The sequence below is a fragment of the Carcharodon carcharias genome, chromosome 8 (genome assembly GCF_017639515.1).
Source record: "Carcharodon carcharias isolate sCarCar2 chromosome 8, sCarCar2.pri, whole genome shotgun sequence".
Classification (NCBI taxonomy): domain Eukaryota; kingdom Metazoa; phylum Chordata; class Chondrichthyes; order Lamniformes; family Lamnidae; genus Carcharodon; species Carcharodon carcharias.
The window spans coordinates 15485640-15509469 of NC_054474.1; the positions used below are offsets into that span (position 1 = coordinate 15485640).

Consider the following 23830-nt stretch of genomic DNA (forward strand, 5'->3'; position numbering starts at 1 on the left):
ATAAAAAAGCTTTTCCTTCTGTCACCTCTGGTTCTCTTGCCAATCACCTTAAATCTGTGCCATCTAGCTATTGACCCTTCAGCCATTTGAAATAATTGCTCTTAATTTTCTCAATTTAAACACATCAATCTCCTCTTAACCTCCTCTGCTCTAAGGAAAACAACTCCAGCTTCTCCTGTATATCCACATAACTGCAATCCCTCATCCCTGGAACCATTCTAACAAATCTCCGCTGTACCCTCTACAAAGCCTACACATTCTTCCTAAATTGGAATACAATACTCCACTGAGTTAAGAAATTTCTCCCAAATTCCCTACTGGATTTATTAGTAACCAACCTACATTTATGGCCTCTAGTTTTGATCTTCACTACACCTACTCCATCATAATCTCAGAACACAATCAGGTCAGCCCTCGCACTTCTCTTTTCTTGAGGAAAGAGCTTCAGCTTGTTCAGTATTTCCTGATAGTTATAACCTCATCCTTATATATCTTTTTTGTACTTTCTTCAGTGCCTCTATGGGCAGAATTGTCCCAGATTTGCACAAAGTGCAGTAGCAGGCAGGGAAAAGGACATTTCACCCGCCGGCTGCAATGGTGGCTTTTCACGCTGTATCGTCCCATTCTCGGCGCATCATGCCTCATTGACAATGCATTCAAGGGGAGCATGCCGGATTACTGGCAGGCAGGCTCAGGTTTGCCCGCCCCAACGTGACCTCTGCACTTCCTCACTCCAGGCACCATATTTAAAGTGTACCAGAGCACATGCCTACTTCATGTCTTCAGACCAGAACTGCTCCAGGCGACAGATGACCCCAAAAGCAAAGAAGACGGCAGCCCCCAAAGTTAGTGACGCCGCTCTGGGGTGCCTGCTGGATGCAGGCCGCGATGTCCTCTCCCTCCACTCTTAGCCACAGGACGTCCACCAGAGTCACCAATCCGGTCTAGGAGGCAGTGGCAGCGGCAGTCTGCATCACCAGAGAACTGAGGTGGTCAGCCATCCAGTGTAGGAAGAGGATGGATGCTCTCATTCGTTCTGCCAGGGTAACTCAACTACCTCATCACTCTCACAAACCCATCACACATCCACAGGGATCTCACACCTCAATGGACAAAACCACTAACTCTCACACACACCCTCACATCTCCATCAGGCTCATATCCTCTGGAGCTCATGTCCTCATCTCGTCCGTGGCACAAACATTCCACAGCACCATGAGTCGTGCTCACACTCTCTCCATCTGTTTTCATGCAGGAGAAGCTGGGTCAGCAGGGAGAGGTCCCAGACCGGGGGTTGAGTGGCCCACATTAGGCCCTGGCTCACTTTGAAGAGCATGCCATCACACTGACTGGTGAGGATGTGGACCGTATCTGCGGTGATGGTGAGAATCCTACACCCAACCATCCCTCTCAACACAGCTGTGAGTGCTTCCCTGCTTTTGACTCTACTGACATGCACTAATTATCTCTACATTGGTTCACAGGGAGCTCTGCCAAGCGACCAACACTCTCAGCCAGCCAGTCCCTCAGCTCTATCCAGCTCCTCAACTCCAGCCAAGAGGACACCTCCCCCATTGAAGAGCTGGAAATAAGCAGCCGGAAGACCCACCACAGCACTTACCCACATCTTCCATCAACACAGAGACACAGCGCCATGGGACCTAGATCTAGAGCAGACTTGGGCTCACAATCTTCATAAACACGTGTCCACAGCAGGAAGAGGCAGGTTCAGCTGGCCGTTGGAGGACTGCTGGCAAAGAAGCATCTGTGAGATCTGAGTCAGTCTTTGGATTCAACCTTCCAACTCATTGTGGCAAGTCAGAAGGCGGGGAACATCATGCAGAGCTGTTGGAAGCCCTCAACAGAGTGGCACATGAGTCAGAAGAGTGCATCCGCCTGCTCTCTGATGATGTGGTGCCCACATATGCATGTATTGAGGTCTCCACGGAAAGGATGGCAGCCGCCTGGAGACCCTGGTCCAGCAGAACGCAGAGCTACACACAGACCTGCATTCCATAACCATGGGTGAATTCCTGCATTGGCAATGCAAGAGGGAAAATGGGGCACCTCAACGTCCCTCCAAGTGCTCTTTCCCCTTGAGGAGTAACGCTGAGGCTCTTGGGAGGAGAAGCAGCAGCTGGAGACCCCTGAGTCTTCCATTCAGGAATCTCAGAGGCCATCCTCTTCCTCTGAGACCCCTTTGCCTGGGACCCCTCAACCTCAGTCACTGCAGAGGGCGCAGCTGTGAGGCCTTCAGAGGACACAGAAACTGAACTGGACAAGTCATATAAATACAGTGGCAGGTCAGAGACTAGGAATTGTGCGACGAGTAAATCACCTCCTGACTCACCAAAGCCTGTCCAACATCTACAAGACACAAGTTAGGAGTGTGATAGAATACTCCCCACTTGCCTGGATGAGTGCAGTTACCACAACATTCAAGAAGCTTGACACTGTCCAGGACAAAGCAGCCCGCTTGATTAGCACCACATCCATAAACATTCACTCCCTCCACCGCCACCGCACAGTAGCAGCAGCATGTACTATCTACAAGATGCACTGCAGGAATTTACCAAGAATCCTTCGACAGCACCTTCCAAACCCATGACCACTACTATCTAGAAGGACAAGGGCAGCAGATAGATGGGAACACAATCACCTGGGAGTTTCCCTACGAGCCACTCAACATCCTGACTTGGAAATATACTGCCGTTCCTTTGCTGGGTCAAAATCCTGGAACTCCCTTCCTAACAGCACTGTGGGTGTACCCACATCACATGGTTCAAGAAGGCAGCTCACCACCACCTTCTCAAGGGCAACTAGGGATGTGCAATAAATGCTGGCCCAGCCAGCGAAGCCCACATCCCATGAATGAATAAAAAAAGACACCGAAGTCATCAGAGGCAACAGGGCCAACTATTGCACAGGCTGTCTCCACCCCTCCTGTAGATGCCAGGGCAGCACCTAGAAGATTTGGCAGGCCTAGAATAGATAAGAATTTCTGATCAGGTGGTCGCACAGGCGAACACATTGTCATTTTATAATCAGAAAATATATTCACTTTCACTGAACAATGTGTATTGGTGGGCTGAATTTTGCCATTGTGAGCAGGGGGCGGGGCCCCGCTTCTCTATTAATTACTTAATTGGCCCGCCCACTTAAAATGGCGGCGGGACCCGCTTCTCTAGCGGGGATCGGCTCCCCGCCCGCCGGAGATTGGGTCGGGCCGGCCCACTCAGTGGGCAGAGAGTTCTGCCCGGTGTCTTTCAGCTTCATTTACAGGCTTTGTGAGTCCTCTTGTACCCACACCACCCCCACCTCCCCACCTCCACTAGCAGTTCAGCTACACACCTCCGGATCAAGAGTGATTCCAGAGGGAGAAGTGTGCGTGGGGCAGGGCACTCTCCCACGCGTGCGGAGCCTTCATCACACTCATTTCAATGTCCCGAGCATTTTCAATGCTGCCTTTTTTTATTCGTTCATGGGATGTGGGCGTTGTTGACTAGGCCAGCATTTATTGCCCATTTCTAAAAATGCCCTCTGAACAAGGGCAATTAAGAGTCAACCACATTGTTGTGGGTCTGGAGTCACACGTAGGTCAGACCAGGTAAGGACAGCAGATTTCCTTCCTTAAAGGGCTTTGGTGAACCAAATGGGTTTTTACAACAATCGACAATGGTTTCATGGTCATCATCACACTTTTAATTCCAGATTTTTATTGGATTCAAATTTCACCATCTGCCAGGGAGAGAATTAATACAGCCTGAGAATTGCAGCCTAGATCACTCACCTTCGGGGAGAGCGGTCGGAGAGGGGACCTGCCAGCTGTTCGGAATTGGCTGCACTAAGTTTGAAAGGAGACTGAGAAAGAAAACAAATTGTGACATCACAGGAAAGAGGCAATTTGATTAGTTGGAGAAGAAGCTAGCCGTTTGGTGAGAATCTGTTGAGTATCTAGTAATTGTTTAAGATTTATTCTATTCATAAGGTTTAGAATAAAGTAGGAACTGCATTTTTTTGTAAGGTTTATTAAGTAGGGCCAACTAAAATAATTTTCCACTTGGATAAAACAGCGAGAGTTCGGGGGGATAAAACAGCGAGAGTTCGGGGGGGATAAAACAGCGAGAGTTCGGGGGGGATAAAACAGCGAGAGTTCGGGGGGGATAAAACAGCGAGAGTTCGGGGGGGATAAAACAGCGAGAGTTCGGGGGGGATAAAACAGCGCGAGTTCGGGGGGGATAAAACAGCGAGAGTTCGGGGGGGGGATAAAACAGCAAGAGTTCGGGGGGATAAAACAGCGAGAATTCAGGGGGGATAAAACAGCGAGAGTTCGGGGGGATAAAACAGCGAGAGATCGGGGGGATAAAACAGCGAGAGTTCGGGGGGGATAAAACAGCGAGAGTTCGGGGGGGATAAAACAGCGAGAGTTCGGGGGGATAAAACAGCAAGAGTTCGGGGGGGGATAAAACAGCGAGAGTTCGGTGGGGGGGAATAAAACAGCAAGGGCTCAGGGGAGATAAAACAGGGAGAGGGGACAGACAGTCGGGAGGTTGAAAACAGCGCGAGTACAGAGATATAAATTTCTAAACAAGCACATGGAAAGTAAGAATTTATAGTCACAGGAGAGGGAGCTGATTTGTGAGTAAGGATGAAGAATTTCTACTTTCTACTAATCGCCAGTTTATAGTTAATAGTACAAGAGTAAGGTCAAAGTAAGTTAACACAAGTAAAAGTAACTAAAGTTAAAGTAAAAAAGTGATTTAAAAGTTTAAGGTTAAGACATGGCAGTACAGCTTAGCTAAGCCAAATGCCCGTCCTGTGACATGTCCTGAGTCATGGGACACTTCTCGTGACCCAGTCGAGCCCATGTGCAGGAAGTGTCACCGGTTGTACAAGCTTGAGCTCCGCCCTTCAGAGCTTGAGCTGCGGCTGGAGTCACTGAGGTGCATCCGTGAGGCAGAGAACTATGTGGATAGCACATTCAGAGAAGCAGTCACACCTTTGCAGATATGATGGGCTGAATGGCCTCCTTCTACATGTAACAATTCTGTGATTCTGTGGTGGAATTGGAACCCTGGTTCCCAGAGAATTACCCTGGGCCTCTGGAATACTAATCCAGTGATAATACCATTATGCCACCGCCTCTCTCTCTCTCCACCCACCCGCCCCCCCCCCCCCCCCCCCCCCCCCCCCCCCCCCCCCCCCCCCCCGCCACCGCTGGGGTTCTCTTTCAGCTGTCCTTCTGAATGGACCTGCATCTCCATCCATCTACTGATCGCACTCCCAAGCAGCACATGTGCCTGTCCAACACGAGGTTCTGCTCACTTTCGATTTGAGAAAAATGGTGATCGCCACAATTCTGCTCACATCCGTCAGTCTTTTCCCCTCCCCCAGTCACCCATGTCCTTCTCCACCATCATTGTTGACCCAAATGGCATCACCTACCAACTCCCCACTGTCACCTACCACAACTCCTTTCCTTCCAGCATGTTCAGGTGAATGTGCACATTCCCTACCTTTGAGAATTCCACCCCCACCCACATTGACCTCCCCAACTCCCTCTTTCCCACCCCCAGGGTCAATGTCTGCCTCCGAGTCCCCTCCAAACACTCTCACTGTCCCTCCTACCGCTAACATCACACCCTCACCTTCCCACCTTCTGGCTCATTCTTCCCCCACCTCATTCTCACCATTCACTCCTACCACACTCACCCTCAGTTCGATTCACAGGAGGCGGTCATTAACTCCACAGACATCGCCCTTACATGTTCAGTTGGACATTCCCCCCTCCTCTGCCCTTACTCTCTCCTCCACCTGGACACCTTCATCCTCCCTTACTCCTTCCCACAAGCGTAATGGTAAATCTGGTGGCAGTGGACGATTCCGGTGGGGCCTTACTTTGCATCCATTAGCGGGATGCAAAGCGGGTTCATGCCGGCCTCCAGCGGGGTTGGTATTCCACCATGGCAGACGCTATTAGATGATCCCGCTGTGCTTTCACGCTGGCATGAAACCAATTTTTAGCCTTCTCACCATATTGTCTGCCCCGTCCGCCAACGTGGCCAGAAAATTCCAGCCTATATCTTTTTTTTTAAAAAATTCCACTATTGGTGGCCATGCTTTCATCCACCTAGGTCCCACGTTCTGGAATTCCCTCCTTAAATACCTCTGCCTTGGCACTTCCGTTTCTTCTTTAAAGCTCACTGGTATCATAGAACACAAGAAATAGAAGGAGAAGTAGACCATTTGACTTCTTGAGCATGTTCCACCATTCAATATGATCACAGCTGACCTTCTGCTCAACTCCACTTTCCCATCTGTTCCCCATCAGCTGTGGTTCAGTGCATAGGTAGCACTCTCAACTCAAACGACTGTGGGCTCATGTCCAATTTCAGAGACACGAGCACATAATCTAGGCTGGCATGGCCAGAAAAGTGTGGAGGGAGCCCTGCACCATCAGAGGCACCATCTTTCAGATAAGACCAAAGCCCCATTTGCTTTCTCTGGTGTATATGAAAGATGCCATGACAATATTTGAAGAGGAGCAGGGGAGTTCTTCCCAGTGTCCTGTCCAATATTTATCCCTCAACCAATGTCACTAAAATAATCATATTACTGTTTGTGGGAGCTTGCTATGCATAATTTGGCTAACGTGTTTTCTAGACTACAACAATGATTACACTTCGAAAGTACTTAATTAATTAGATTCTGAAGAAGAGATACAGACTCGAAACGTTAACTCTGTCTTTCTCTCCATAGATGCTGTCAGACCTGTTGAGTTTTTCCAGCACTTTTTGTTTTTGTTTCAGATTTCCAGCATCCGCAGTATTTTGCCTCTAATTAAGATGCTTTGAGACACTCAAAAGTTTAGGAAAGGTGTTATAAAAATACAAGTTGTCATGAAAATATTATCATTTTCATAATATTATTGTGATTTATTGTAAAGATATGTTAATAGTTTGTGTGAGGGATTTAATTGAATTGGAGGCAGCTGGTCTGGAGCTTTTGAGTTATCAAAAGGGAAGCTAGGTTTGAAATGCTAAATAAGTAAACATGGCTGAAGTTTTAGAATGTGAAGAACATTTGTATTTTTAGATAAATTAGGTTAGCCTGAATTTCAAAGTGATGATAAGATGTTATACTTAGCCATAAGAAGCTAAGCCCAACAGTGTGTTTTTTTTTCCCAAGGGTTCCTGATGGTGTGAGTACTATGAAAGATTTAAGTTATTAGAAAAGCAGAGTTGCAAAGACATATTGGAACAATGGAATTTACACTAAAAAGGGAGAAACATGTATAAAGGAGATGAGGTTATGTGTAAGGGTGACGGCATTCTAACATCTAACAGAAGTGTGAAAAGCCTCCAGCCTCTATGCATCAAGTTGCTGTCTACAGGAACCAAAGCTAGGAAAACTCACTGTAATATCACTGTCCAGGGTATTGTGTGTTTTGCTTGGGTCTGTTGAAATTTATTTGTTTTTACTGCTGCCTTAATGGAAGTGTAACTAGGAGTGAGATTAATTAGGGGATTTAGGAGTTATTATAGTAGCAATTTGTAGACAAATGTATGTGCTTAAAATATTTTCTTCTATTTATAAATGTTTAACTTAGTTTTGTAAAATCTTCCAAGACCTGGTGGACTTATTACTACTGAATTCAAGGCACGCATCTCAAAATAAAATACAAATTGCAAAACAGTTGCGGCAGCTGTTTCAAGATTTCCTCTGGGATTTGAGCAGCTCGGCATTTACTACCTGCTGTGCCGTAACAAGGTCCTTTCTTTAAAACTTACCTCTTTGACCAAACCACTGGTCACCACCACTGCCCACCCCATATCTCCTCTTTGGTTTGATATCAATTTTTGCCTCATTAAGCTCCTTTGAAACACCTTCGAACTATTTGAAAAGATGTAAGTTATTGTTGCGTTGGTGGGGAACGAACAACAGCCCCTTTATAAAGATCCTTATAATCAATTGGATTGGAGGGATTAATTGAAATTTAAATCACAAGTGATGTATAACTCACTGGACAGAACAAAGCAGCCTCTTGGACCTACAGTATCTGCACCCTAGGAAGAACAAGGCTGCTCCACTCATATAAAGCTAGCTGAACACAAGTGTTGCCCGCACACGCTAGACCACAAGTTGAAAGCAGGCTCATCTTTTCACAATGCGTTAGAGATCTCTGCATACTACTAAGAGGTGAAGAATGGAACTCAAGAGTGAAAGCAACCAAGATTATAATTACAGTTTTCTGGTAGGGATTAGAAATAGCATTTTAATTACACTTTTACTCATTCAGCTGTCGGTATTTATTGTTCATTCCTTGTTACCCGAAGTGGTTTTTGATACAACTGAGCTGCTTGCCAGATCACTTCAGAAGGTAGTTAAGTTTTGATGTGGGACTGGAGTTATGTTACAGCCCCAGTTCAGCTAAATTCAGCAGATTTTCTTCTCTCAGTTGGATTCTTATCCTGCAATCTGACAGCTCCATAGACACATATAGAAACCAACTTTTTTTTAAATTTGAAGATTGAGTTCAAATTCTGAAACCACCATGTTGGGATTTGAAGTCTCATATTTCCAAGCCTCTGTATCAGTAGTTTGGTAACATAAGCACTGCAATACTGTACCCTGTTTTGTGTAGATTAAACACTGTGTAAGAAAGCACCTGAGTTTCAACTATGCTAAACTGTGAGACTAATGCCATCTTCATCATGCAACTCCTTCACATGCAGTGAATTAAGAAAAGAACTAGGAAGTGTGACTGGTTAATGTCATCCTTTGTACACAGCAAGATCACAAAGTTGCAATGACACAAATGAGCCCTTAATTTGCTTTTTTAAATAAGAAAATGGCATTAGAGGGAGGTGTATTGACCAAGAGTAGCATGAGGCCTTCCAACATGCTTGAATCCCTGGACAGGCAAAGGGAACTACTGTTAAAGTAAACATCCCATAGGCACCTCTGACAACGATTCATACCCTCAGTGGAGCAGGGAGCCTGTTCAAGTCCAGGAACAGGTCTTGAACCTGCAACCATCTAATCTACAGCGTGAGTCAGGTGCCAAATTAATCAAACCTTCCCAGAAAATGGTGGGAACGTGGAACCCGTTACACAAGTGGTTCAGGCAATTAGCACAGACACATTAAAGGGAAAGCTTGATAAGCACATGAAAGAGAAAGGAACAGAGGGCCGTGTAATTAGGTGAAGTAAGCAGAGAGGAGGTTCATGTGGAACAAAAGACTGGTATGAACCTATTGGGCTGAATGGTCCATTTCTGTGCTGTAAATACTTTGCAAACTAATATAACAACTTGCATTTATAAAGTTCCTTTAGCATATAAAAAATGTCCTAAGGTGCTTCAAAGATAACAATGGACATCGAACCAATGAAGGGGAAATTAGGAAGGGTGATCAAAGAGTTGGGGAAATTTCAGAGTATGAGGCTTAATGGCTGAAGATATGGCCACTAGTAGTTTGGTGAAGGAAAGGGATAATGCACAAAAGGCTAGAATCTGAGGAAGTGTGTGTTTGGGTGGACTGGGGAGGTTGTAAGAATAAAGCAGAAAAGAGGGAGAGGCAGAGCAGAGACATGAAGTAACACAGATGTAGTGAGAGTCTCTACAACATTTAATAGAAACAACAGTATAAATGGTGAATCAGTTGTATATTCTTGAACTATCTTGAAAGCTACGTACAGGAAAGTAAAATTGTGTACTATTTTAACATTCTCAGGCGAAATGGAGATTAAATAGTAGTCAGATTTTCACAACTCTTTCTTACATCTGGTCTTTCTTGCTGTGTTTGCACTGCACAGATCAGTGTCAAATACATTATACTTTTTCAATACTTTAAAACAAAGAAACAGCTGCTGTAAATTCCTAAGACACACCTCCATCTGCTCTCCTAATATTGTAATAATTTTTTGTTTCACATTAGGAACATTTCACGTCACTAAGAGCCATAAAGACCATGTAGTGTTGACTTGATCAACATAAAATTAGCAACTTTACAAGTATTATGTTTAATTAGAGATTCAAAAGAACCTAATCTGAATACAGCTCGGCGGTGCCAAATAACAAACCGAACCCAACACAAATTAACACCGCAGGTGGTGAAGGAATTCTTTGTTCATTGCAAAGAATGCCAAAGTTAAAAGGATGCTGGGTTATGCTGCCAGAGTAGTTGAATTTAAATCCCATGAAGTCACATTCAAGATGAACGGTGCCCTGGTCAGACTGCAGCTAGAATTTTCTTTTTCATTCTCAGGATGTGGATGTCAATGGCCAGACTGACATTTATTGTCCATCTTCTCATTGCCCAATTGAATGACTCACTGGGCTACTTCTGAGTCACACAGGCTAGTGGTGGGACTGAGTCACTTCTATGCCCAGATTGGGTAAAGATGGCAGGCTTCCTTCCCTAAAAGGCCATTAGTGAACCAATTGGATTTCACAACAATCTGACAACTTCATGGCTACTTTTACTAATACTGCTAAAAGGCTTTTATTTCCTGCTTTGTAAAATCTGAATTCAAATTCTCAAAATGCCCAGGGCGGGATGCGAACTCTCATTCTCTATAATCACTAGTTCAGCAACCTACAACTACACTATTATACCCAATTGCCAGATTCCTCTGACCTAAAGGACCATCCACACAACTTAGGGCAGAGAGCGGTGAACAATGTTCCCTCTAAATGTTGTTTCCTGTGCATGGTTGGCTTGCTGCACGACATGGTCCCTTTAAAATTGACGCTCAGCCATACATGTGTGCATCTTACAGGGAAGGTTGTTTGTGCACAGCCTGTGTATTCCCTGCAGCACATTCCATGCACCCACGCAGCTTACAAATAACATTGGTGGTGAGACTGATCACTTGCGTCTGAGGGAAAAGCTTTGAGGAGCTTGGGCTCTTCACAGCTTCAAAAACAGATAGCTGACGGAGGAGTTTTCCAACTCTCCCACACTGTATTGCATCCTCCAGGAATCTCCTTGCCCAAACATCAACAACTTGCATTTATGTTGTGCCTTTAGCATTTAGTAAAATATTCTAAGGTGCTTCACAGGAGCATCATTATTTGGCACATATTAAAATAGTCAAAGAGGTAGGGTTTAAGGATCATCCTAAAGGAAGAAAAAGAGGTGGAAAGATCTACAGAGGAAATTCCAGAGCTTAGGACCTTGGCAGCTGAAGGCACAGCTGCCAGTGAGGGGGTGATTAAAATTGGTGACATACAAGTGGCCAGAATTGGAGAAGCGCGAGGGTCTCGGCAGGTTTGTATGGCTGGAGGAGTTGGTAGAAATAGACACTGCTGCAGACAACCCAGGAGAAAAATCAGTGGCATTACGAACAATCTTTTATTTCATTTTCTTGAAAAATTGTTCATGAGTTATAAAAATATTGAAAATCAGGAAGAAAAATTTGTTTAACCGATGGTCAAAAATCGTCTGATTGGCTAACAAAGAAACTGTTTGCTTTCCGACTGACCTTGAGAAGGAAGGGAGCTTAAGGATGAACGTGTTGGGTGAGGCAATTGGAGGCAAGGAATCACATGATGAAAAATATCCAAGTGGAGTTGGCAACCCAGCTTGGAGGTAGCTTCCCAGAGATCGACACCTCAATGGTGATGGCGCAGATATTCTGAGCAAGAAGGTTGGGTTCCCGGCACGCTATGTAGTTTTGACTCCACCCCTTTTCTTTCTCCTGATAAGATCCCCAACCAGAAGTCAGCCTGATTGACAGGTTTTGTGCTCAGTCAGGTGGAATACACTCTAGAAGAGATAGGGATCCTGCAGCTGCTCGTGGGAGCATTGAGGGTATGGGGGACCCAATGGCAGAGGACTGGGGGGCAGGTTCTGATGGCAGGGAAATAGTAGTTTCTTGGTGAGTAGTGGGAAAGCATCCCTCATCTTCCTGTCACCCAGCCAGAGTTAGATCTGTATTTAAATATGAGGCTCTCTGAAATGGCCAACTCCCCTCTCCTGCCTCTGATAAATCCTGAAGTGGGCAGATTGGAGACGGTTTTGGTTCAGGTTTGGGATTGTAAACCAATTTTAACCAATGATAATTTTAATCTTTTCCCAACCCAATCCACTCAAATTAAAATGACTTTTCTTAGAGTCTAAAGGTACCTAAAGTGCAGATAATAAGATACAGATAATGCTTAGATTTGTCAGGTCAACAAGTCTAGAGGAAACAGATTCAGGTATATGACATATGTCAAAGGCATTTCTCTACAAAAATGCATTGAAATTCTTGGTAGCTAGTGGCCAGGTAATGGTAAATTGATAAATGGAACTACCACTACTAAATGTCGATCCACCAGCTCAGCAACGACCATGGGTGCGAGTTAATTCACTGTACTGTTGTCAATACTTAACCGAATTGAGTAATTCATTTAATTACTAACTAGCAAGTAAGGGAATCTGATCCTGCATTGCATGTTGTGTTGCTAAAAGTTCGAAGTCCTCAGCAGGAACGTAATGAGTGGAACACAAGAAGTTGGTAAATATGGACTAAGAGGCAGACTCCTTTAGAGGGAGATTCAGTTAATGGATTTAAGTTATTCAGCTGATCTTTGATTACATTTAATGCCATTTTTGGTCAGGAGAGGAACTAAGCAGGGCTCAAGCACAGTACCATTACCACTGCCTGAACAGTAATCTAAATCAATGTTACTTTTTTAAAAAAAGGAACATGTATGATTTTTTAAAGCAATCATGTATGCCAATTAAAAAATCAACCCTTAAGGTATTTAAAACGATTAAGGATGTCAACGGGGGTAGAGAGAGAGAAAAACTATTTCAGCTGGTGTGGGAATCCAAAGCAACTGGGCATAATCTTAAAATTAGAGCTAGGTCTTTCTGGAGTGAGATCAGGACCCATTTTTTCACAGAAAGAGTAATGGAAACTTGAAACTCTCTCCCATGAAAGGCTATGGATGCTGGAGATCAACTGTAATTGTTAAGACCGAGATTGAAATATTTTTTGGTAAAGTTATCAAGGGATATAGAGCTAAGACAGGCAAATCAAGTTGTGATAGAATTTATCTAACATGATCTAACTGAATGACAGTAGAAGCTTGAGGGGCTGAATGGCCCACTCTTGTTACTGAAGTACATTCATTAGACAACCTCAGGCAGGAGGTTTACAGAGAAGAAAACAATTTCACACTCAATACACTCAACAACTTGAGTTCATAAATCTTCCCAAACATGTAACATGCCGAGCCAAAGACCTCTCTTCGACTGGATGAATCCACAAGACAAATTAACAGGAAAAACAATCACAAAAACCGGGAGTGAGAGGCTATGAAAGGAAAGCCTTCATCAGGAACAAAGACGTTCACTACATGTAGTTTGCTAGCAGTGCACATTCTGCAAGTCACTTTCATCATCAACACTGAGGCACACAGCTTTCAACAGGGTCCTTCTTTACAAAAAAAGGGGTAGTTTCATTTTTAAGGTGTCAGCCATGCTTCAGTGGGCAGTACTCTTGCTTCTGAGCTGGGGGTTTGTAGGTTTAAACCACACGCCAGAGACGCGAGCAAAAACTCCAGGCTGACTCTCAGTGTAGTACTGAGGGAGCACTGTGCTATTAGAAGGGGCAGCAGTAGAGATCCTATAGCTACTACTCTGAAGAGCAGGAGACCTCTCCCTGGTGTCCTGAAACAATATTTATCCCTCAACCAACATCACTGAAACTAATTGTCTGGTCATGTTTGGTGGGACCTTGCTTTGTTCAAATGGGCTGCTACATTTCCTACATTACAACAGTGACTACACTTTATAAAGTGCTTCTTTGGCTGTAAATCGCTTTGGGATGTCCAAAGGTTGTGAAAGGTGCTGTATAAATGAAAGGCCTTCTTTTGTTTTAAAAAAGGACTCAACATAACCTACCACAATTGCCGACCCATCTGGTATAGAGTTCAATGATTCAGCTTTGATGTGTAGTTCAGACAAAACTATTCAAAAAATGTTTTTACAATAAGTGTTTAAAAAAGTCAAAAACTTCACTATCTATATGGGAAGTACATGGCTTGGATAGGCTATGATGCTAGAATATCTTTACTGGTCCTGTATAAAGAGGAATATAAAGTATGAGGCTGAGGAAACCCAGGGGATCATTAGATAGACCATGTATGAATGAACTGGTGCATAAAGAGGTACAGATATCTCAAGGGGATGGGCTACATAGCACAGAAACAGGACATTTGACCCAAAAGGCCCAAGCTGGTGTTTATACTCCATTTGAGCCTCTTTCTACCTTATTTTGTCTCACCCTATCAGCACAACTATCTATTCCTTTCTTAACTAGCTTCTCCTTAAAGGTATCAAAATACAAATTCAAATTCTCAAAGCTGTCATAGTTTGGCATGATTATTAGTCCAGGTCACTGGATTATAAATCCTGCAAAGTAACCACTACACAACTGTACCCAATTAATTTCAGCATCGATGACAGTGGAGTGAATTAATTCACACCCTTAATCACTGCTGAGCTGACCAATGGGAATTGAGTTCTAGTTATCAGTTTACCACTATCTTGTCACTATAGTTAACAAGTGTTTCAATGCAATTTCATAAAAGCCAAGCCCTGACTCGAGAGCCACATGGACCATTTTAATTCATCCCTAAATTTAACATAAAAGATGTCAACATCCTGCGCAGAACAGGAGAGGAGTCTTCCGTTTGAATTTTATTAATATTGATACTGTTTTTCTTGGAGAAGAGAGGCAGAAAGGAGATTTGACAGAGGTACTCAAAATAGTGAGGAGTCTGGACAGAATAGATTGGGAAAATTTGCTTCCAATAGTGGAAGTATAGAGAACCAAAGGGCATAGATTTAAAGCAATCGGCAAAAAAAAATAAAGAAAAATTTTTCATGCAGTATGGTTAGGATCTGGATTGCACTGCCTGCAAGTGTGGTTGAGACAGGATCGATCTAGGCATTCGAAGGGGAATTGGATTGTTATCCAAACAGGAAGAATGGGTTACAAGGACAAGGCAAGGCAATGGCACTAGATGAATTGTTTATTCGGAGAGCCGGTACATATATGACGGGCCAAATGGTCGTCTTCTGTGCTGTAAATATTCTGTGATTTCAGATGGGAGTCAAGAGTCAACCATGTTGGTGCAGCGCTGGAGTCAGATAAAGGCCTAGAATGTGTAAGGACAGCTGGTTTTCTTCTCTAAGGAGGACACTTGGTTGTTGCTAGGCAAGTTTTTCTCCAAGTTTTTTCATTAAAGGGCTCCTTTGCAAATGGATTAGTGATCTCAGATCTCACATTTAATTATAACACTATATAATGTGTATAACATAAAAGCGCTGAATGGAAAGATTATTTTTGTTCAGAAGTCAGGTATCAGTGACATGGGTGTGCCTGCTTCTCACTGCAAAGTCTATGTACCAATGGCAGGAGTCCAAAAAGAGCAGGAACCCAGGGAGAGCAGAGCACCTAAAAAATCAGGATTCTGTAAGGACCCTGCTCACTGTCAAAGCACCAGAGGAGCAGTGGGAGGACAGAGTATGAAGGCAACAGAGCAGGCTGCGATTGTCGCACACTTGCTTACTCATGACTATGGTGCCCTGGATGGTCATTCACCTGTAAAGCTGGCCCTGCACTGCAGAATCCCTGGGACGTCTCTGCAGATCCTTGAGGGTCCACAGACCATTTGACAACCACTGTGCTAGACTAGTAATGCAAAGGTCTGGACTAATAATCAAGAAGGGTTGTAGAGATAAGCCAGAGAATTACAGACCAGTGAGTCTCACGTCAATGGTAGGGAAACTATTGGAGAAAATTCTGAAGGAGAGAATCTATCTCCACTTGGAGAGGCAAGGTTTGATCAGGGATAGTCAGCATGGTTTTGTCAGAGGGAGGTCATGCCTAACAAATTTGATTGAATTTTTTGAGGAGGTGACCAGATGTGGGTAGTGCAGTTGATGTAGTTTATATGGATTTCAGCAAAACCTTTGACAAGGTCCCACATGGGAGACTTATAAAGAAGGCAAATGCACATGGGAGACAGGATAATTTGATAAGGTGGATTCAAAATTGGCTTAGTTGTAGGAGACAGAGGATGATGACAGATGGCTGCTTTAGTGACTGGAAGCCTGTGTCCAGTGGCGTACCACAGGGATCTGTACTGGGTCCCCTATTATTCGCCATTTATAAAAACAACATAAATGACTATGTTGGGGATAGGATTAGTAAGTTTGCGAATGACACAAAAATTGGCCGGATGGTTAACAGTGAGGTTGAGTGTCTTGGGCTACAGGAAGATATAGACAGGATGGTCAAATGGAATTTAACCCTGAGAAGTGTGAGGTGATACACTTTGGAAGGAGTAATTTGACAAGGAAGTATTCAATGAACGGCATGACACTAGGGAGTTCTGAGGAACAAAGGGACCTTGGCACGTGTGTCCATAGATCTCGGAAGGCAGAGGGGCATGTTAGTGGGGTGGTGAAAAAGGCATTTGGGATACTTGCCTTTATCAATTGAGGCATAGATTACAAAAGTAGGGAGGTTATGTTGAAGTTGTACAGAACCTTGGTGAGGCCACAGATGGAGTACTGTGTGCAGTTCTGGTCGCCACATTATAGGAAGGATGTGATTGCATTGGAGGGGGTGCAGAGGAGATTCACCAGGATGTTGCCTAGGATGAAACATTTAAGTTATGAAGAGAGGTTGGACAGACTTGGGTTGTTTTCATTGGAGCAGAGAAGACTGAAGGGTGACCTGATCAAAGTGTACAAGATTATGAGTGGCATGGACAGGGTGGATCGGGAGCAGGTGTTCCCCTTAATTGATGGGTCAGTCACGAGGGGACACAAGTTCAAGGTGAGGGGCAGGCGGTTTGTGGGGGGATGTGAGGAAAAGCTTTTTTACCCGGAGGGTGGTGATGGTCTGGAATACTCTGCCTGGGAAGGTGGTGCAGGCGGGTTGCCTCACATCCTTTAAAAAGTACCTGGATGAGCACTTGGCACATCATAACATTCAAGGCTAAGGGCCAATTGCTGGTAAATGGGATTAGATAGATAGGTCAGGTGTTTCTCACATGCCGGTGCAGACTCGATGGGCCGAAGGGCCTCTTCTGCACTGTGTGATTCTGTGAAGAGACACGAGTTCAAATCCCACCATAGCAACTGGGCCAGATGGTCACTTTCTGTACATAGGACTACATAGGATATATGACACAGAAGTAGACCATTTGGTCCAACCAACCCATTCTGGTGCTCCACTCTGATCTCCTCCCATCTTTTTTCATCTAACCTACCATCGTAACTATCTATTCCTTTCTCCCTCGTGTGCCTGTACTGAATGATTCCAAACCTATCTGCCTTTCTTTTTTCAGGACATGCCTTAAAACCAGCCTCTGACCAAGCTTTTGGTCACCCATCCTAAAAGGTCATGTGTCTTGGCAGTTATTTCTATCTGATAATGTTCCGGGGAACTCTTAGGATGGTTTTCTATGTTAAAGGTGCTATTTAAATGCAAGTTGTTGTTATTCTGGGTGTAGTAACAAGTTATAAAAAGATAGGGTTCCCAATGTAGGCCTTAATGCCAGTTTGGACAAAGTACACACACATTTTATTGAATTTAGATCCTTTATGCTGTAAAACCAGTTACATTTTTGAATTATCTCCTATTAAAGGTTCACTCGTTGGCCAAAGAGTAGATATAGTGGATGAAAAATACAATAAAATGAAACTGGGATTCAATCAGCAAGTCATCAGCACTTTAGCCTGTAAAACAACAACCGTAACTAAACAAGATTAATCCACCATAGAAATGGTAGCAATCATGAACCTGAATGTTTTATTATTCAATCATATAATCAATAGATTTTTCAATTATCCAAATATTAAATCCATTTTACACTGTTTACTGATTGTAATCAGGGTAAAACAATTTGGAAAATGTAGACATGCTTTGCAAACAAGAACACTGCAGCATCAAAAGGGCCTCATTCCAATATTAAAGGCTTCCTGCAATCACTTCGAGTTATTTATCCCATTAATGTAATAGTTTACCAGCTAAAAGACATTTAGAATAGTTCAACCAATTCCAGGAATATTGTTGGAACATCAGTGCAGTTCATTTCACAGAAACAGTTTATTCAACATTTTCTTTAACTCTTTAGGGACTGAGGCAGCATATCTGCCCAAATATAGGATCAGAATGGGGCTCTGAAAACTCAGCAAAAAGGTGACCTACTTTAAAAAGACTTTGCATGAGTGTGCAAAAAAAAAATTGGCATATATAAAAACAACAGAGAACAGAATTTTGTTGTTCAGCTATTAGAATTAAACCCCCTAGCAGCCACCCCTCCAAAAACAAGAAAACAAACAGAACATTCAGAAGATAGGAACAGGTGGAGACCATTCAGGCCCTCAAGCCTATGCTGTTATTCAATGAGATCGTGGCTGATCAGTAACGGCTTATCCTCAAACACAATGAAAATATCTTTAACAAACACCTCAGAACATTTCACTCTCTTTATTTTACATCCCTTACATATAGGTGGGTTGGTGGAGTGGGCGGTAAAGTGGTAGATGGATTTTAACATAGAGAACTGTGAGGTCATACATTTAGGGAGGTCAAACAGTTACAGGGATTACACAATAAATGGGAATATATTAAGAGGGGTAGATGAAGTGAGAGATCTTGACATACAAGTACACAGGTCCCTGAAGGCAGCAGTTCAAGTAGACAAGGTTGTAAAGAAGGCATATGGAATGCTCTCCTTCAATGGCAGAGGTATAGAATATAAAAATAAGGATACAATGTTGGAATTGTACAAAACACTGGTGAGGCCACAACTGGTGTATTGTGTGCAGTTCTGGTCACCACATTACAGGAAGGATGTAATAGCTCTGGAGAGAATGCAGAGGATGTTTACAAGAATGTTGCCAGGGTTAGAAAAGTGTAGCTATGAGGAGAGATTGGATAGGTTGAGGTTATTTTCCTTAGAACAAAGAAGGCTGAGAGGTGACTTGATTGAGGTGTACAAAATTATGAGGGGAATAGATAGAGTGGTCAGGATAAAATTGTTTCCCTTGGTGGAGAATTCTAGAACCAGGGGACATAGATTCAAGATAAGTGGCAGAAGGTGTAGGGGAGACATGAGGAAGAACTTTTTTACACAGAGGGTAGTGGGTGTCTGGAATTCATTGCCCAAGTTGGTGGTAGGGGCAGAATCTCTAAACTCTTTTAAAAAGTACCTGGATCTGCACCTTAAGTGCTGTAAGCTGCAGGGCTATGGGCTGGGTGCAGGAAGGTTGGATTAGAAAGGGCACCTGGGTGTCCACGGGCTGGTATGGACAAGATGGGCCAAATGGCCTCCTTCTGTGCTGTAACTTTTCTATGGTTCTAATTGCAGCCACACCACATCCTGGACGGTTTGGCAAGGCCTGAGCACTGAGGCCTACAGATAATCTCTGTGGGATCTTGAGAGCTAACGGACAAGAAGCAAATTGCATTGCATCTTCCTGACAGTTTTTATTTTCAGACTCCCCTAAACAGTGACAATGACTTACAAATTTTAGTTATCTGCTGTGTCTCGGCAAGGAACCGAATTGAGTTTGGTGGCCAAAGTGCTAGAATTAAAGGCTCCTCCCCATTACTCGGAAAGTGCATTCTGCGGGCACTTTCCACCTGTCTGAACACTCCCTCTCATTGTAACCCACACCAAAAGCTATATTGTTTTTAAAATAAAAGAACTAGTGCTACACTATAATCAGTTTGTGGTTTCCATGCAGAATAGATGGAACTACAGAAAGGTTTTCCCAAAGCACTGGTAAAAATCTGAGAAAATCTCATAATTCTATTTAATGAAACCAAGTTGACTCATTCAACCGCTGTAACAAGAAACTGAGATTTCCAAAACAGCCACAAAAACCCAAGCAAATTTCAGAAAATCGTGCAATAAACAAAGCATTTTACTGCAAAATGGTAGCATCAGCTCTGGAGTCAAATACCACTAAAGAAAGAATGAAAGCAATTGCATTGATATAGCACCTTTCATGATCTCAGTATGTACCAAAGTGCTTTGCAGCCAATGAAGTGATTTTGAAGTATAGTCACTGTTGTAATGCCACAGCAGCAATGTGATAATGACCAGATAATCTGCTTTAGTGATTTTGGCTGAAGGGTAAACCTTAGCCAACTATAAATAATTTGCAGCTGTATAGTTAAATAGAAACTTTTAAAACTCTCAATTTTAACCAATTACCCAGAGGAAACAGTTTTGTAAATACTGTGTGTTAGAAAATTTTTGCAAAAGACAAAACAAAAAGGGAGCAATGTATAACTTTTATTACAGTGCGGAGAGCAGAGCAGCATCAAGTTTTAGAAGGTCACAAGAGAAGATGAAGAAAGAATTAATGATCAAGTGACCCCAAGCTTAAAAGGTGAGGGATTCCAAAAGGAAGGAGAAACAGAGATGTAAGCAGTTCTCCAGTTGTGCAGTCAGCCAGGGGTATAGTGCTGCCAGAGCGCTGCTCTGGCACCTCCAACCAAGGCCTAGGACGGTGGTGGTGGTGGTGGTGGGGGCGGAGGGGGGGGGTGCAGACAGTTCCAAACGTTGGGACCCAGGAGCTGGGGGGCCTGGGCTCAGCATTTTAAACAGAATTCTTGTCATCCATGCTGAGCAGCCAGAGCTTAGGACCTGGCAGACCAGCTTCAAAAATAAATCATAACTTTCAGGCTGAGCATTCTGATTTTTAAAATCCAGTGTATCAGGTCAATTTCACTCATTGCTGTGTTGCTGCTGGAAAGGTTTGGCGTTGGAGAGGTTGGGTGGGAGTGGGACGTTGGGGGGAGTGGAGTAGGGGTATGGGGAGATTGACTGGGGCGGGGGGGGGGGGAAGTGGGGAGCTTGGAGGGGGCTGGGGTGGAAGGGGAGGGAGCGGAGGGATTTGGGAGGGTGGGGGTGGTTGTTGGAGGGAGGGGTGTGGCAAAAAAAAGGCTGGTGACTGTGGGGACACTAATATTTTTCATTTAAAAAGCATAGTTTTACTGACTTTTGGGGTCTCAAATGATTAATATGTAAGAAAACAATGTAATAGTAGATTTAGAAATGATACGGCCAACACATTTTCTTAAAGCTCTGGCATCTCAAAATTTGGAACGATGCGTCTGCTGTCAGCTGTGGTTCACCAGGTACTGCTCTTGCCTTGGAGTCAGAAGTCGGAGAGTTCAAATTACAGGAATTTGAGCACAAAATCTAGGTTGACACTCCCGGTACTGTAATGGGTGAGTGCCATATTGTTGGAGGTGCCATCTTTCAGGTGAAATGTTAAATCAAATGCTCTCTTGGGTGGATGTAAAAAATCCCACTGCGAAGAAGAGCAGAGGAGTTCTCCCCTGGTTTTATGGCCAATATTTATCCCTCGACCAATAGCTTAAAACCGATCAACTAGCTATTACCGCATTACTGTTTTTGGGAACTTGCTGTGTGCAAATTGGCTGCCATGATTCCTCCATTTCAATAGTGACTACATTTCATTGGCTGTAAAGTGCTTTGGAACATCCCAAGTCCATGAAGGGCTCTATAGATGTACAAGTTTTTTCTTATTTTCTGGGAGAGATTTAACTAAAAGCATTCCTTCATATTTCTGTTTCAACATTGGCTGATAACTCCCTTGGTTTGAGAGTTTAGAACTTGGGATCATAGTCTCAAGCTAAGAGGTCAGCCATTTAGGACTGAGGAGAAACTTCTTCACTCAAGAGGGGTGAAACCTTCAGAATTCCCCACCCCAAGGGATGCTGTGGATGCTCAATCATTGAGTATATTCAAGACTGAAATCAATAGATTTTAGGACACAAACAGAATGAAGGGATATGGGGATAGAGCAGGAAGGCTGAGTATGTGTAGAAGTTCAACCACGATCTCATTGAATGGCAAAGCAGGTTTGAGGGGTAGTTTGGCCTACTTTTGCTCCTATTTCTTATGTTCTTATGAAAGGTTTTGCTTTTACTGCTATACACATAGATTTTATATGTATAATATATAATATATATACATACACACACACACACACATATATATATATATATGTGTGCATATATAAATAATGTATACATTAATTATATCAGGCATTGGGAGAAGGCCATTTTCAGCATGGGCTTGTAGGAGGAATAAAAAATTTAAGGACTTGAGACAACCCATTGAATTATTCATCTTGATACTAAATCATCCGAATGCTTACCAATAAATCCCAGCTGGGAAAATTCCAGGATCATCCACTCTTCAGACGGTTGCTGCAGTGCAAAATTCTTCATTGTGCTTAAATAATTGGGTCTCACCACGATATCATCTTCCAACTAAGTGAGAAAAGGAAACAGAAACTCACACTTCAGTTAATCAACTGCGTCAGTTAACAGCTTCTGCAGACTGCAAGTTAAAGCAGGAGCTTAAGATGCTAACAGGATTTCAATAAATTAAAAAAAAACTTGTTGGCATAGATCTGTTGGGCCAAATGTAAAATTCTGTATATATAAAATAAATGTGTGTCTCTGCATGTGTTCATGTATGGATATTAGCCTGCAATCTGATTGTACACAGACTGAAACGAAAACTCAACCCTATGTGGCCAAACATTGTGCACTGAACAAGTAGAATCATTAAGCAGCTGGAAAAATACCATATGGATTATTAGACTCCTGGTGCTGTGCCCATCAAAACCAAATTAAACTGAAGATGCTGATTATAAACTTACTTTCTTACACATCGCTTTTGGTGATCACATTACAGCCCATTATTTCTTGTGCTAGAGCAATTCAAAATGTATCCCACTAGCCCATACTCTCCCCAGTATTGCACTCAGTTCCAAATATTTATCAAATTTTCTAGTGAAAGTAGAGAGAAGTCACTCAGATGAGGCACAGAGGGAACAGGGCTGTTTATGTTTTGTTTTTAGGAAGGATGGGCAGGGTGAGAACAATTAAAAATGGAAACTGGGAAGGGGAAGGCTTTGTATTTCAAGAAAAGCTAATTATTCAGGTGATTTTCTTTCATGTTGTTGTAGCAAGAATCAAATCAAATATCAATATCTATGTCACATATCTCGACCAAAGCTTCTGGTGTAATAGCATGGGCATCTTCTAGGATACCTGTGAATTTCCTCAAGTTTCAAATGCTTTGTTATCAGCACTTTTTCCTAGAGATCATTTGTAGTTAGAAAGCTTAGGCAGTGATGTTTCTCATGTTTAAATATTGACAGGAAGAAAATAAAAATCAGCTATTAAAAATTTAAGGAAAATGATAGGGCGAGATGAAGTAAAGTGGGAGGAGGTTCACATGGAGCATAAACACTGGCTCAGGCCAGTGGGCCAACATGGTCTATTTCTGAACTGTGAAGTTTTATGCAAAAAAAAGTTAGGAATATGGATGAAATAAATAAGTCACAAATAACTAGCTGCTTCTGTGCACGAACAAGAAACAAAACCAAATTTTTCAGCAAGTTCTTCAAACTAGAGAAAGATATGACAAAGTTTATTCGTCAATTCATTCACAGATGTGGGTGCTGATAGAAAGGTCAGCATTTGTAAGTCATCCCTAATTATCCTTCAGAAGGTAATGGTGAACTGCCTTCGATCACTTCAGAGGGTAGTTAATAGTCAACCACATTGCTATAGTATATTGGTTCATTTGTCAGTGTTATTTGCAAAGGGAAATGGGGACTCTTTTCTTTCCCCTCAACGACTTATGAAAATCTGGAATGCACTGCCTGAAAGGATGGCGGAAGCCCATGCAATAGTAACATTAAAAAGGAAATGGGATTATTACTTGAATTGGAAAAATCTGCAGGATTATGGGGCA

General features: G+C 43.1%; 1 protein-coding gene across 1 annotated transcript in view; it reads right to left on the minus strand.

The window, feature by feature from the left end:
* mgat4b (alpha-1,3-mannosyl-glycoprotein 4-beta-N-acetylglucosaminyltransferase B) overlaps nt 1-23830 on the minus strand; it is a 261750-nt gene that overhangs the window by 34877 nt on the left and 203043 nt on the right. Inside the window, exon 8 of the mRNA XM_041193895.1 lies at nt 22218-22332. Within this exon, the coding sequence (XP_041049829.1) occupies nt 22218-22332 (115 nt within the window). The remainder of the gene's footprint in view (nt 1-22217; nt 22333-23830) is intronic.